This window comes from Carlito syrichta, unplaced genomic scaffold (assembly GCF_000164805.1).
Source record: "Carlito syrichta isolate Samal-C Ts95f unplaced genomic scaffold, Tarsius_syrichta-2.0.1 Scaffold314793, whole genome shotgun sequence".
NCBI classification, from domain to species: domain Eukaryota; kingdom Metazoa; phylum Chordata; class Mammalia; order Primates; family Tarsiidae; genus Carlito; species Carlito syrichta.
The window spans coordinates 184,758-200,263 of NW_007258889.1; the positions used below are offsets into that span (position 1 = coordinate 184,758).

A 15,506-nucleotide genomic window follows, 5' to 3' on the forward strand; every position below is an offset into this window, starting at 1 on the left:
CAAAAAAAAAAAAAAATTAGCCAGGCATGGTGGCGTGTGCCTGTAGTCCCAGCTTTTTGGGAGGCTGGGACAGGAGTATCACCTGAACCTGGGAAGTTGAGGCTGCTGTGAGTCGTGATGCCTGAGTGACAGAGTGAGACCCCAACTTGGTAAATAAATAAAATCAGATCTTGGTGGATTTGTGTAACTTGGGCAAGTCCTTTAGCTTCTCTGTTCCTCAGTTTCCTGAGCTGTAAAATGGGATGCCACAGGGTTGTTTTATTATTGAATTAGTGAGGAAGTATTCTTAAAAGTCTGGCACAGATAGGTCTCAGCAGCTGTTCATTTCCATTCTTCTTCAAGCCACTTATTCTATGAAGCTGCTTCTGATATCTTTCCTCTTGACTCTCTCCCCTTCAACTGTGCCACCCAACAGCCAAAAGTAATTCCTCCTTCTCCTCTGTTGTTCTTACCTGGCTGCATGACCAGCCCCTGTGCCACCCCACCCCCACCATGCTGAGGACACCCCAAGAGGCAGCACTTTCTCCTCTGTGCCTGGCCGAGGACTCACTATCACACCCTGGATGGGGCAGGTCCTCAAGGTGTTTTGTTTTTGTTTTTTGATTAATGTGTCTCCCTTTTTAGGTATTTCGGGTCTTGCTTTGAGAAATTCTAGTGTTAAACTTGTTTAGCTTCCTTCACCTTGAGTTTCTGAGGGTGGAACTTCCTTCCCTGCCTTCTCCCTTGCAGCTGAAGTCTCCAGAGAGTGCCTTCGGCGCCTGAGCTTCAGGCCTGTCCTCTAGCCTTCACCAGCAGAGCAGCAGTCCCTGATCTTGTCACCCATTCTAGAGCACAGACCAAGACCAGTTTGCTAGGTTCAAGGACTACTATGTGTGCCCTGTGTGACCCCTGGCACTTCCATTTCCTTTTTTTTTTTTTTTGAGTTGGAGTCTCATTCTGTTGCCCAGGTTGAAGTGCAGTGGCACACTCACAGCCACTGCAGCCTCTACCTGCTGGGCTCGAGAGATCCTTCCACCTTAGCCTTCCAAGTAGCTGTATCTACAGACGTGAGCCACCATGCCCAGCTAATTTTTTATTTCTTTTTTTCAAGTTGGAGTCTCACTCGGTCATCCAGGCTGGAGTACAGTGGCATGCTCACAGCCACTCCAGCGTCGACCTGCTGGACTCCAGCAATCCTTCTGCCTCAGCCTTCTAAGTAGCCAAAACTACAGGCGTGTGCTATACACCTGGCTACTTTTTTATTTATTGTAGAGGCGAGGTCTCACTAAGTTGCCCGGGCTGGTCTCGAAACCACGGACTCAGGCAGTCTACTCGCCTTGGCCTCCCAAAGTGCTGGGATTTCAGGCTGAGTCACTGAACCCGGCCAGATCTTTTGATTTATTGTAGAGATGAGGTCTTGCCAAGTTGCCCAGGCTGGTCTCAAACCCGCAGACTCAGGTAATCCTCTCACCTCAGCCTCCCAAATTACTGGGATTATAGGCGTCAGCTACCGTACCCAACCCCGTTTTTATAGGAAGACATCATAGCTACTGAGAAGTCAAAATAGTGGAGCTCTTGGAAAAGTACCTAGATATAGTATAAGGATCCTTGAGGTCAGGCTCAGCCTCTTGAAAAATGACCCTCTTCTTCCCGTCCCTTGACCACAGCCCTAGGGGAGGCTAAATGCAGCACAGCATTAAGGCAACTTTGGACTTCCAGGTTTGGATCCTACTTCCGTGCACATTAGCTGTGTGACCTTGAGTAAGCTTCTGAACTTCTGTGCGTCAGTTTCCTCATCTGTAGAATGGAAATTATCCATCATGCCTGTTCTGTGAGCTTGCTTGAGGCTTGAATGCAGTCATTTCAGGTGAAGCATTTAGCATAGTGCTGGCCTCTGACCAGTGCTGACATCTCCCAGGACCCTCTGTTCTCTCTCGGGAACCCGAAGAACTGCTGTCCTTTGCCTTCCAGGTCCAGTTTGGCCATGCTGGAGCTTGTGCCAACCAGGCTTCTGAAACTGCAGTAGCCAAGAACCAGGCCTTGAAGGAAGCAGGAGTGTTCGTGCCTCGGAGCTTTGATGAGCTGGGAGAGATCATCCAGTGAGTGAACCCGGGGGATGCCAGCTTCCCCTCCTTTCCAGATCCCTCCTGAGACGTCCGACATTCCTGGTCCCTCATGTCTAGTACAGCCTATGGATGCCTCAGAATCTTCTTGCTCTTTGACTTTCCTTTTGTTTCATTTTGGTTCTAGAAGCGGCAGGTATGGGGCCATTCAGGATGGTAGTAAAACATGCTGGGTTTGTGCGCCTGCCTCCTTGGCTGGCAGTTGACAGCCATAAGTGAGAGATGACCTGGAAATGTTTAAAGAGTCACTTCTGAGCGATTGGATGTCCTATTACCTCATCCAACTTCTACCTCTTAAACCTGCCCTGGCTGTTCCCTTTGTCCTTCCTTGTCCTCCAGGTTCAGCTTTCTAGAAAAGCCTCATCGTGAGGCAGTGGGAAGTGGGGCAAGTGCAGCCTTGGCCAGTGCTTGTCACTGTGTTCTTGGAAACCAACTGTAAGAGGAAGTCACTGACCAGGAGTTCAGAGCAGAAGAAACCGACAGTGCTTGGGTTAGATGGAAGTGCTTTCTGGGATGGCTTAGAAGAGCCCAGAATAAGGACACCCATGTCTTCCTTCCTGTCTCCCAGGTCTGTATATGAAGACCTCGTGGCCAGTGGAGTCATTGTACCCGCCCAGGAGGTGCCGCCTCCGACAGTGCCCATGGACTACTCCTGGGCCAGGGTAGGTGTCTTGGATGCCCCTAGCAGGGAGCAGGGGAGATTTGGGGGGCTCAGCTGGTGGTTTTGGCCCTTCTAGCGAGTCAAAGCTACCACGTGGTCACCTCTGTGCAGTAAGCCACGCCCCCAAGGGAGGCATCGGAAGCAACTCCAGCAGTTAACTCTTGGATCCCACCCACTGCTTTGTGCTGGAGCTTGTAAGGGGGCTCGTCCAGCCATGGGGAAGAACAAGCACAGGGTACTGGTGAGCCAGGGAAGCATGTGTCTCCCACATCTGTGTCACCTGACCTGGAAACACAGAGGACTGGGACAGGGAATGTCCCCTAGAGTTGTTTTGCACCTGCTGAGGGATTTCAGAGAGAAGGAGAGTCCACTCTGCCTAATGGTCTGTGGAGCATAGATGAACAGCTAATTTTCTTACTGTACAAGGACCTCTTGGAGCCAATGTTTAAAAGACCGGTAGCCCATCAGAAAAATGGGCGGGAAATGGCCTTTCAACGTGAAAAAGTGCCCAACCACACTCATTATCACAAGAACCAACATAGAAGCTGGGATACCAATTTTTCCCTATCAGATCAGCAAAGATTTTTAAAAGTATTTGATAACACAGCACAGGTATGAGGACAAGTGTATTTATTCATTGTTGGAGGGTGTGGAAATTCACCCAAGCTTTCTGAAAGGCAGTCGAGGAATAGCAGTGAAATTTCAGGGTGCTCATTAAACCTCATGACCCAGCAATCCATATCCGGGACGCTACTTCCGAGAAACACTTGCGCGTAACACACAAAGAAGCACGTCCAAGCAGATTCTTTTTAGTTGGAGGCTGTCAGTGGTTGTGGTAGTGTCCCACGATGGGATGTCACACAGCAGTTAAAAGAAATGAACTAAGTCTGTACGTGCCAATATTTGCAGAGCTCAAAATCATTGAATACATGGCACATTATGAAAGAGTATCTAGGCCGGGCTCGGTGGCTCAGCCTATAATCCCAGCACTTTGGGAGGCCGAGGCGAGAGGATTGCCTGAGCCCACGGGTTCAAGACCCACCCAGGCAACTTGGTGAGACCTCGTCTCTACAATAAATCAAAAAAAATTAGCCGGGCGTGGTAGCGCGCTACTTGGTAGTTCCGTCTACTTGGAAGACTGAGGCAGAAGGATCACCGGAGCCCAGCAGGTGGAGGCTGCAGTGGCTGTGAGTGTGCCACTGCACTTCAACCTGGGCAACAGAATGAGACTCCAACTCAAAAAAAAAAGAAGAGAGCTGGGTTCGGTGGCTCAGCCTGTAATCCCGTGCCTTTGGGAGGCTGAGGTGAGTAGATCGCCTGAGCCCGCGGGTTCGAGACCTCCCTGGGCAATTTGGCGAGACCTCATCTCTACAATAAGTCAAAAAAATTAGCCAGGCATGGTAGCTTGCACCTGTAGTTCCAGCTACTTGGAAGGCTGAGGCGGAAGGCTCGCCAGAGCCCGCAGGTCGAGGCTGCGGTGGCCAGGAGTGGCCACTGCACTCCAGTCTGGGCGACAGAGTGAGACTCCAACTCAAAAATAAAAAAGAAAGAGTATTATGATGATGAAAACTGTGTGCACACAGAACAGCAATGCATGGTCTCTGTGTGTGTGTATGTGTGTGTGTGTGTGTGTGTGTGTGTGTGTGTGTGTGTGTGTAAATAAAAATAGGGAAAGAAAGGTCCAGAAAGCTGTCTACTAAACTAACACTGAGATAGAAAACCGAGATTGGGGTAGAGGTCGTAGGGGGCTTTATTACATCTGTTCTGCTTTAATTTTTTAAATAGGAGAACATATTCAAGTCCCTTTTATAATAAAAATGCAGCTTAAAAACATTTTTTAAAATCTCATAGGGGATAATTAAAGAAATAGGGTAGGACAGAGTTGGCTGATGTGCCAAACTCTGGAAATGGGAATTCAGAGGCTCAGTCCCCTTCCATGGGTAAAGGGCATGTTGTGGGGACTCCCCCATTTCCAGAGCCACGTACTTCACTGCATTTTGGTTGGCAGCTGTATGAGGAGCGTTTCCTTTGGATTTGCCCTGTTGCTTCATAGCCAGGTGACCTTAGACCGCTCACTTGGCGTTGCTGCTGTAACATGAGGAATGCTTCTCCTTTGTGAGGTTAAAATGAAAGAATGGATGTCAGTTGCATGGGGTCCTCCAAGGCCCAGCAATTGCTCTGTGAAGGACAGAAATAGTGCTGGTGCCTGGCAGGTATCATGGGCACAATGCTGCTGCTTCCACGCCCTAATCCATCTGATAGGCGGGCTTTTGCCCTGCTTTCTGAGAGGAGTTTATCTGAGAGTTCCCACTTGACTGCCAGCGTTTAAGACTTTCCTGGGACACTTTGGCTCTGAGAGTACACAGTGGGGCCATCTGAGAGAATCTCTGGTGTCACCACATCCCTGCTTCCCTCTGCCCAGGAGCTGGGTTTGATCCGCAAACCTGCTTCGTTCATGACCAGCATCTGCGATGAGCGGGGCCAGGAGCTCATCTACGCGGGCATGCCCATCACTGAGGTCTTCAAGGAGGAGATGGGCATCGGCGGCGTCCTCGGCCTCCTCTGGTTCCAGAGAAGGTGAGGCATGGGGGGCAGAAGATGGCCGGGCCCTGCAGCTCAGAGTCAGTGACTCTCCCCTGACAGGAGTGGAGGTGGACAGGCTTGGGAGTGTATCCACGGTCAGTTATGAGGGCCACAGGTCACCTGAAAGGAAAGAGACACAGGCTATTGCTAAGGCTTCCAAGGACAGAAAGGCTAGTTTAAACCAGCAGAAGCAGAAAGCAGTGACTTCATCAGAAACTTTTTTTTGTATTAGCTAGGTGCGGTGGCGCTTGCCTATAGTCGAAGCTAGTCAGGAGGCTGAGGTAGGAGGATCACTTGAGCCAGAGGTTGAGACCACAGTAAGCTATGATCGTCCCACTGCACTCCAGCCTGAGCAACAGATGAGATCCTATTTCTAAAAAAAATGTTTTAAATAAATAATTAAAGTAGTATGTGATAACAGCAAAGTCCAAAACTCCTCTACTGAGGCCTTGGGAACTCAAAGAAAAGGAATGGGAGCCGGGTTCGGTGGCTCAGCCTGTAATCGCACGCTTTGGGAGGCTGAGGTGAGTAGATTGCATGAGCCCACGGGTTCAAGACCCGCCTGGGCAACTTGGCGAGACCTCATCTCTACAATAAATCAACAAAATTAGCCGGGTGTGGTAGCACGTGCCTGTAGTTCCAGCTACTTGGAAGGCTGAGGCGGAAGGATTGCCAGAGCCTAGCAGATCGAGGCTGCAGTGGCCAGGAGCAGCCACTGCACTCCAGTCTGGGTGACAGAGTGAGGCTCCAACTCAAAAAAAAAAAGAAAAAGAAAAAGGATGGGATAGACACAGTGGCTCACGCCAGTAATTCCAGCATTTTGGGAGGCAGAGGCAAGAGGTGTCTGAGTGCAGGGGTTTGAGACCAGCCTGGGCAAGTTGGGGGGATTTAGTTTCTACAGTAAAAAAAAGGTAACCCCCTTGGGTTCCCTCCTGCTCTGGGAGCTTTTCTGTCCTTACAGTAAATCCTGCTTTCCAAAAACAAAAACAAAAAATTAGCTGTGCATGGTAGGTCCAGCTACTTGGAAGGCTGAGGTGGAAAGACAGCCTGAGACCAGCAGATAGAAGCTGCGGTGGCCGTGAGTATGCCATTGCACGTCAGCCTGGGTGTCACAGTGAGACTCCGACTTCAAAAAAAAAAAAAAAAAAAACGGGACATAGTAATGCAGACCTTTTGATGGCAAAGAAAGGCGGGGCTCGTGGGGTGATGTGCTCAGTTCTGGGAGCTGTGAGTGGGCGTGGTGGAGGTGCTGGACAGACACGCAGTTCCTTATGTTCAGTTCTCTTTGCAAGTTTGCGTCCCTGTCAGCCTGAATGTTAGAAGACATTGATTTTTCTCTGCAAAGCCCAAGCTTAGCCCTCCCCTGGAACCGACAGCTGGGTAAGGGAGCCAGTGAGTATGTGATTCCCAGAGCCCTGGCTTGATGTGACACTGGGCAGAAGGCCAGGCCGAGGTCTTGGTTTGTGTTACACCCTCACCTGCAGACAGATGGCTCTTGGTCCAGCTCTGGACCATTCCTGGGATAGTTCACAGGCCGTAGCACCTGTGCAGGTTCTCTCTCTGCTCTCACCTCCTGCATCTCCAGACTTTGTGCTTGATCCTTAGTTGGGAGGTTGAACACTGCAGGAAAGAGACCCAGAGCCTCTTGAACTGTGAGAGGGACAACACCTCCTCTCACCTGCTTGGCACATGGATGGTAGCCACAAATAAAGGTTGACTCATGCTTGAAACTGCTGCTTGAAAGAAGAGATTTCAAACCCTTCTTGCAAACTGTTTTAAAGCAGTATTTGGGGTTGGGCATGGTGGCTCACAAATATTATCCCAGCTCATCGGGAGACGGAGGTGAGAGCATCACTTGAGGCCAGGAGTTTGAGATCAGTCTGAGCAACATAGTGAGATACACATCTCTACAAAAAAGGCAATCCTAACCAGGCTGGGTAGCTCAGCCTGTAATCCTGCGCCTTTGGGAGGCTGAGGTGAGTGGATTGCCTGAGCTCGCGGGTTCAAGACCCGCCTGGGCAACTTGGAGAGACCTCATCTCTACAGTAAATCAAAAATTAGCCAGGTGTGGTAGCGCGACCTGTAGTTCCAGCTACTTGGAAGGCTGAGGTGGAAGGATTGCCGGAGCCCAGCAGGTCAAGGCTGCGGTGGCCAGGAGCGTGCCACTGCCCTCCAGCCTAGGCGACCGAGTGAGACTCCATCTCAAAAAAAAAAAAAAAAAGCAATCCTTTTGAGTATGCCTCCCAAAGTGCTGGGATTACAGGTGTGAGCCACCATACCCAGCCAAAAATAATTTTTAGAGCTGTGGTGTTGCTATGTTGCCCAGGCTGGTCTCTACTTCCTAGGCTCAAGCAATCCTTCCACCTTAGCCTCCCAAAGTGCTGGAATTACAAGTATGATTTACCATGCCCAGCCAAAAAAACTCTTTTTTTAATTAGTTAGGTGTGGTGGCACATGCCTGAAGTCCCAGCTAATTGGAAGCTAAAGTGGGAGGATAGCTTGAACCAGGAGATTGAGGCTGCAGTGAGCTGTGATCACATCACTGCACTCCAGCCTGGGCAAGAGTGAAACTTTGTCTCTAAAACAAACTTTTTTTTTTTTTGAGTCAATCTCATTCTTGTCACCCAGGATAGAGCGCAGTGGCACACTGATGGCTACAGCAACCTCAACCTGCTGAACTCAGGTGATCCTTCCACCTCAGCCCTCCAAGTAGCTGGAACTACTAGTGCATGCCACCACACCCAGCTATTTTTAAAAATTCATTGAAGAGACAGAGGTCTCACTAAGTTACCTGGGCTGGTCTCCAACCCCTGGGCTCAGGCCAGTCTTCTCATTTCTGCCTCCCAAAGTGTTGGGATTACAGGTGTGCATTACCATGCCCAGCTCCCCCTCCCCCAATTTATTTTGTATTAGCTAGGTGTGGTGGCACATGCCTGTAATCCCAGCTAGTTGGGAGGCTGAGGTGAGATTACTTGAGCCAGGAGGTTGAGGCTGCAGTGAGCTATGATCGCATCATTGCACTCTAGCCTGGGCAACAGAGCAAGACCCTATCTCCAAAAACGTATTTTTTTTTTTTTTTTAGTTGGAGTCTCACTCTGTTACCCAGGCTCTGTTACCCGTGCAGTGGCATGCTCATGGCTACTGCAGCCTCGACCTACTGGGCTCAGACAGTCCTTCAGCCTCAGCCTTCCAAGTAGCTGGAACTACAGGCATGTACTGTCACACCCGGCTAACTTTTCTTGATTTATTGTAGAGATGAGGTCTTGCCAAGTTACCTAGACTGGTCTCGAACCCATGGGCTCAGACAGCCCTCCCACCTTGGCCTCCCAAAGTACTGGGATTATAGGCGTGAGCCACTGAGCTGGGTTTAAAAAATTTTTTTTAAATAAGTAATAAAAGCAACATTTGGTAACAGCAGGGTCCAAAGCTCCTCAAGTTAGGAGGCTTTGTCTTTGAGTTGGGTGATACCGTTGGACTTGCATCAGGAGATGCTACCCTTGAATTTGCATGATGTGTTCAGGGAGGTAGGAGAGGGAGGAGCATGGCCTTGTCAACATGCCTCCTGGCCTTGCTCCCCCCAGGTTGCCCAAGTACTCTTGCCAGTTCATTGAGATGTGCTTGATGGTGACAGCTGATCATGGGCCGGCTGTCTCTGGGGCCCACAACACCATCATTTGTGCTCGAGCCGGGAAGGACCTGGTCTCCAGCCTCACCTCAGGGCTGCTCACCATCGTAAGTACTGTCATCCTGGGGGTGGAGAGCGGGGACACCGCTTTGGCATCATGCTGCTTTGCCACAGCAGTGTCCTAGAAGGAGCTCAAGTGTAAAACCCTGAACTGGGGCCTGCCAGGGACGTACAGGGTTAGCTTGCGAAGTGGAAGGAGACTCTCAGCCTGACAACATGTGTGCATTTCTCCTCCAGGGCGATCGGTTTGGGGGTGCCTTGGATGCCGCAGCCAAGATGTTCAGTAAAGCCTTTGACAGTGGCATTATCCCCATGGAGTTCGTGAACAAGATGAAGAAGGAGGGAAAACTGATCATGGGCATCGGTCACCGAGTGAAGTCGGTGAGTTGCCATTCTCCCGGAGGCAGGAATGGGTTTGCGGGGTGCGTGGTGATGGGAGGGCGTCTGTGTAGTTGGGAGAATACCCGTGTCCTCAATTCCCAAGGGGCAATGTTTTGGATGCACTGACAGATACCCAATATAAGCCTGTTTTTTCCATGTTAAAATACGGAAATAAGCCGAGTGAGGTGGGAAATAAGCCTATAATCCCAGCACTTTGGAGGCTGAGGTGGGCAGATTGCTTGAGCCCAGGAGTTTGAGACCAGCCTGGGCAACATAGTGAAACCTTGTTTCTACAAACAAACAATAAAAAGAAATTTAAAAAATCAACTGGGTGTGGTGGCACACACCTGTAGTCCCATCCACTCAGGATACTGAGGCGGAAGGATTGCCTGAGCCCCAGAGGTCCAGCCTGGGTGACAGAGTAAGACCCCAACTCACACAAAAAATTACTTAACATGGAAAATTATAGATTTTCACCTATAATCCCAGCTCTTTGGGAGACCAAGGTGAAAGGATTACTTGAGCCCAGGAGCTTGAGACCAGCCTGGGCAGCATAGTGAGACCCCATATTTACTACAAAATTTTAAAAATTTGCCAGGAATGGTGACATGAACCTGTAGTCCCAGCTACTCAGGAGGCTGAGGTGAGGGGATTGCCTGAGCCTAGGAGGTGGAGGCGACGGGTGAGCCACTGCCTGAGTGACAGAGCGAGACCCTATCTAAAAAAAAATGAACAAGCTGGGTATGGTGGCTCATGCCTGTAATCCCAGCACTTTGGGAGGGAGGGGCGAGAGGATTGCCTGAGCCTAAGAGTTTGAGACCAGCCTGGACAACTTGGCGAGACCTCGACTCTACAGTAAATAAAAAAATTAGCTGGGCATGGCACAAGTATGAACTCTTCCCTTCACAGTACTGTGTGCCTGGGAGCCTCTAACTTTGGGTCCATTTCTAGATAAACAACCCAGACATGCGAGTGCAGATTCTCAAAGATTACGTCAAACAGCACTTTCCTGCCACCCCGCTGCTTGATTACGCCCTGGAAGTGGAGAAGATCACCACCTCCAAGGTAACAAAGAAACTTCATGGGGGAAATGGGAACCAGGCTACATTTTGAGTATGCAGCTAAAAATCAAACCGGTTTCCTGACTGGGCATACTGGCTCACACCTGTAATCTCAGCACTTTGAGAGGCCAAGGTAGGAGGATTGAAACCAGGAGTTCGAGACCAGCCTGGGCAATGTAGTGAGAGGCCCTGTCTCTATAGAAAATATTTAAAAATTAGTCAAGTATGGTGGTGACATGTACTTATAGTCCTAGCTACTCAGGAGGCTGAGGCAGAAGGATCATTTGAGCCCAGGAAGTCATGGTTACAGTGAGCTATGATCTCACCATTGCACTCGAACCTGAGCTACAGAGCAAGACCCTGTCTCAAAAATAAATAAAATCTGTTTTTCTGGAAGTTTTTATTGCTGTCGTATAACTAAATTCAACAGACTTGCACCAAATGTCAGCTAGATGTTGCGTGCTTTGCTAGATGCTGGGAATTAAGACACGATCTGAACCAATAAAGTAAATGAATCTTTTTATTTATTATGTTTTTGTGGGAGTTTTTAAATAGTGGTCAAAATTCCTAGTACTGTAGTAGTAGTAGTGGAAAGTTACAAAGAAAATAATGAGGACGGGGAGACACCTGTTATCAACAAAGGGGCCTAAATGAAGCATATTTGTATACCTAACCCTTAACGGTACCCCACAACATCGTAATAAAAAATATTGATTTAAAAAGAAAATAATGAAAAATAGGACCAGGCACAGTGGTTCACGCTTGCAATCCCAACACTTTGGGAGGCGGAGGTAAGAGGATTGCCTGAGCCCAGGGATTCAAGGCCAGCCCGGGCAACATGGCAAGGCCTCATCTCTACAATAAAAATAAAAAACTGAACCGGGCATGGTGGCACACACCTGTAGTTCCAGCTACTTAGAAGGCTGAGGTGGAAGGATTGCCTGAGCCCAGAGGGTTGAGGCTGCAGTAGCCATGAGCATGCCACTGCACTCCAGCCTGGGTGACAGAGTGAGACTCTAACTTATAAATAAATAAACAGTGATAAATGCTTTGAATTATTTGCCTTCCCAGAAACCAAATCTTATCCTGAATGTTGACGGCTTCATCGGTGTTGCGTTTGTAGACATGCTTAGAAACTGCGGGTCCTTCACTCGGTGAGCATCATAGTCATTTTCTTCTTAATAACATTTGTTGATTTTGGTTGTTTTCTTCTGAACTATAAAAGTACTGCATGCTCATTATAGAGGATTTAGAAAATAAGGTGAAGTATAAAGAAAAAAACAAAATTGTCTGGGACTACCCTGAGGACAGAGCACGCTTCTACTTTGAAACCCAAGAGACCTTCTCATTCCTGGGCAGTAGTAGCACCTGTCCATGGAGAGGCAGGTGGTCATGTGAGCAAGTCATGTGTGTTGCAGGGAGGAAGCTGATGAATATATTGACATCGGAGCCCTCAATGGCATCTTTGTGCTGGGAAGGAGTATGGGCTTCATTGGTGAGTTTCTTTTTGTTGTAAGAGTGGTGTTTTCTGGGTTTTTTTTTAACCCCCACAGTTCAGCTACACCACATACCCATGTGGTTGAATCTGTACCAAAGCAATGTGTCTTTTTCTTCATCCTTGTCCTTAATCCTTCCTTTCTTATTTTAGCTTTCCCCTTATTTTTATCTTTGTTCCTTTGTTCTGAGACATGATTCCTAGCCCAGAAAATCAATTAAATCCACCAGTTCCCTTGTGCCAAGTCTGCCTCATTACCTATGGTATGGCTTTAGATTTCCTTCTCCACTGCTTTCTATCTGCTTTTTTATTTTTTGGTATTAGAAAGATTTCTAACTGAACACATTGGTTCACTCCTGTAATCCCAGCACTTTGGGAGGCTGAGATGGGAGGATCACTTGAGTCCAGGAGTTCAAGACCATCCTGGGCAACATAGCGAGACCCTGTCTCTATAAATAAAAAGATTTCCCTTCCGTGTCCTCTCCCCTTACCAGGCTTACAGAATGCTGATAAATAAAAAGATTCATTTACTTTATTTTAGGACACTATCTTGATCAGAAGAGGCTGAAACAGGGGTTGTATCGTCATCCGTGGGATGATATTTCATATGTTCTTCCGGAACACATGAGTATGTAACTGAACCAGGAACCCTACTGCAGTAAACTGAAGATAAGACCTCCTCCCCCGTGAAAAAGTGTGCAGACAGCTGGCAGCAGAGCATGCTAGAGGAGGGGCCTACAATGTCAACAGCCACTAGTGTCCAGGCACCAAAGACCAAACCCACAGACTAAGACCTGTTCATTCCACACCAAGAAGCTTCGTTTTTTTTTTTTTTATATGCCTAGAAATAAAAACCAATGCCAATACTTGTGACATCTGCTCTGCTCCCTGCTGTATTTATTATATGAACGCATCTAAGCACTGTCAGGATGGTGTCCTTCCTCACTGTAGGGCGTTACCTTGTTGCTTTCTTTTCCATTAGTTAACTTTTTATTCCTTTGAAGGAAGGGACTTAAACCTCAAGATGCCATACATTTAAAACCCTGATGTCTTGTCTCTCTACTTTCTTTTCTTCCTCCTCATGTAAACATGAAGAACATTGTATTCATCTGATTTTTAAGGATCTTTTGTTACGTGTTAAGTAAGGGTTGGTTTGGTGTTCCACTGAAATGTTCTGTGTTGCAGACCAAAGTCTGCTTACGTCAGGGGAATGGGACCATTGCATCCTTTGCCATTGTCACAAAACGTGGAGTAGTAATTTAAAATGTAAAGTTGTAACATACATATGTTTAAAATGGAAACGCAAAGCAAAAAGCTGTGAAGTGTCTCGTGTCTTATGTTCTCTGTATTTATGCAGCTGACTTGTCTGTCTAGTACTGAAGCGTGAGTCCAAGGACTCCTCTCCAGCTACTTTGCATCTGTAATCCACAAATTTCTGGGTAGCTGCCACTTCAGTCTCTTCTCTGTATTATCATAGTTTGGTTTAAATAAACTATATAGTAACAATGAAGGCACACTATGGTCTCTGGTCATCACATTCTTTCGTCTGTATTTCTTTGAGCTATGCTTTCTAATAGTTTTAGTACATGTGATTTTAAAAATGCTCATCTACCTCTTTAAAAAAACAGAATTAGGCTGGGCATGGTAGTGCATGCCTGTCATTCCAGCAATTTGGAAGGCCAAGGTGAGAGGACTGCTTGAGGACGGGTTTGAGACCAGCCTGGGCAAATATTGACACCACATCTCTACAGAAAAAAAAAAAAATTAGCCATGGTGGCATTCCTCTGGCCTGCTACTGGAAGGCTGAGGCCATGGGATTGCTTGAGCTCAGGAGTTCAAGGAGCTATGATGGTGCCACTGCACTCCAGCCTGGGTGACACTTAAATAAAAAATTAAAAAAAAAAAAAGAATCAAAACAGCATCAAAAAGTACAAAACCCCCACTTACCTTCTTCCCTAAATCTGTATCTTCTCCATTCTTGTGATAACCAAAACTCTTCCTACATACTCAGGCCAAAAGCTTGAGTGTCACCCTTTCCTGTACCCTTGGCAACGGCCAAATTCTGTGATTTCTCCTTTAACTATTCCGCTGATCCAGCCATATCTGGTCTGCTAACTGGTGTCCTTATTTTCCCTTTTGTCCCTATACACTCCATTCTCTGTACCAGTGAAATTTTTTTTCCTTTTTTTTAAAGCAGGATTTATTGAGAGGACAGAAAAGCTCCCACAGTGGGGGGGGGGGGGGGGGGACCCTAAGGGGCTAGCCACCAGTTAAATTTTTATTTTTATTTTTTGAGTTGGGGTCTGTCGCCCAGGCTGCAGTGCAGTGGTATGCTCATGGCCACCTCAGCCACGATCTGCTGGGCTCAGGCGGTCCTTCTGCCTCAGCCTTCCAAGTAGCTGGAACTAAAGGCATGCACCACCATGCCCAGCTAATTTTTTTATTTATTGTAGACATGAGGTCTTGCCAAGTTTCCTAGGCTGGTCTGGAACCCATGAGCTCAGGTAATCCTCTCACCTTGGCCTCCCAAATTGCTGGGATTATAGGCGTGAGCCACCACACCCCGCCTACACCAGTGAAATTTTTAAAAACCCACGGAATTGAGCCACTCTCTTGCTTAAAGCCCCAAAGTGTCTTTTCAGACGAGATAGGGCGTGTTCAGGGTGGTATGGCCTTAGACCAGCAAGTTCATGCTGAGCAGTGACTGCAGACCAAGCACTGTGCAAAGCCCTGGAGCAGTCTCTCATTGAATCCTCAGTGGTCTTTCGAGGTGGACAATACCCTTATGTGTAGAAGATACATTTGTCTAGAGGTCGTAACTCGCTCACCCTCACGCCCCTTAGTTGGGTCTCAGTCTTATAAAAATACTATCCAGGGCAGGCACCGTGGCTCAAACCTGTAATCCCAGCATTTTGGGAGGCTGAGGTGAGAGTATTGCCTGAGCCCACGGGTTCGAGAACAGCATGGGCAACTTGGCGAGACCTCATCTCTTCAATAAATCAAAAAATTAGCCGGGCGTGGTGGCGCGCACCTGTAGTTCCAGCTACTTGGAAGGCTGAGGCGGAAGGATCGCCTGAGCCCACAGATGGACGCTGCGGTGGCCGTGAGCGTGCCACTGCACTCCAGCCCGGACGACAGAGGGAGACTCCAACTAAAAAAACCCCCAAACCAAAAAACCCTATCCATATTGCCACTCGAAGCTTTAACGACGGGTGATGGTCCAGGGTGGCCTTTCCTTTACGACATAACCGTGAGGAGCACGCTACTCCCCGGGGAAAGGGAGAGAGCCATCCTCCCGGCGACATCTGGGTGGGAAGCCCCAGACGAAGGCATCCTCACCGGTCCAGGCGAGCAGCCCAACCTCGTCGCAGGTGGGCGGGCGGGCGGCGGGCGCGGTTACGCATGCGTGGCCGGCGGGAGGGCGGCAGGCTCCGCCCCGCGCGTACTATTTAATCCCAGAATCCCCCTGGGTGGCCCCAGAACGGCCGCGTCGTGCCGAGACGGCGTCGTGCCGAGACGGCGGCGCCCGGGCGCGGCG

General features: G+C 48.5%; 1 protein-coding gene across 3 annotated transcripts in view; it reads left to right on the forward strand.

The window, feature by feature from the left end:
• Positions 1–13,474, forward strand: part of ACLY (ATP citrate lyase) — a 53,618-nt gene extending 40,144 nt beyond the window's left edge. For 2 of the 3 annotated variants that reach the window (XM_008071921.2, XM_008071923.2), the window contains 9 exons: positions 1,951–2,078; positions 2,671–2,764; positions 5,186–5,340; positions 8,928–9,078; positions 9,269–9,412; positions 10,364–10,477; positions 11,545–11,627; positions 11,892–11,968; positions 12,510–13,474. In XM_008071921.2, coding sequence (XP_008070112.1) covers positions 1,951–2,078; positions 2,671–2,764; positions 5,186–5,340; positions 8,928–9,078; positions 9,269–9,412; positions 10,364–10,477; positions 11,545–11,627; positions 11,892–11,968; positions 12,510–12,604 — 1,041 coding nt within the window. In that variant the 3' untranslated portion in view covers positions 12,605–13,474. The remainder of the gene's footprint in view (positions 1–1,950; positions 2,079–2,670; positions 2,765–5,185; positions 5,341–8,927; positions 9,079–9,268; positions 9,413–10,363; positions 10,478–11,544; positions 11,628–11,891; positions 11,969–12,509) is intronic. The other variant, XM_021719543.1, reaches the window with a different exon arrangement.
• Positions 13,475–15,506: the final 2,032 nt, after the last annotated feature.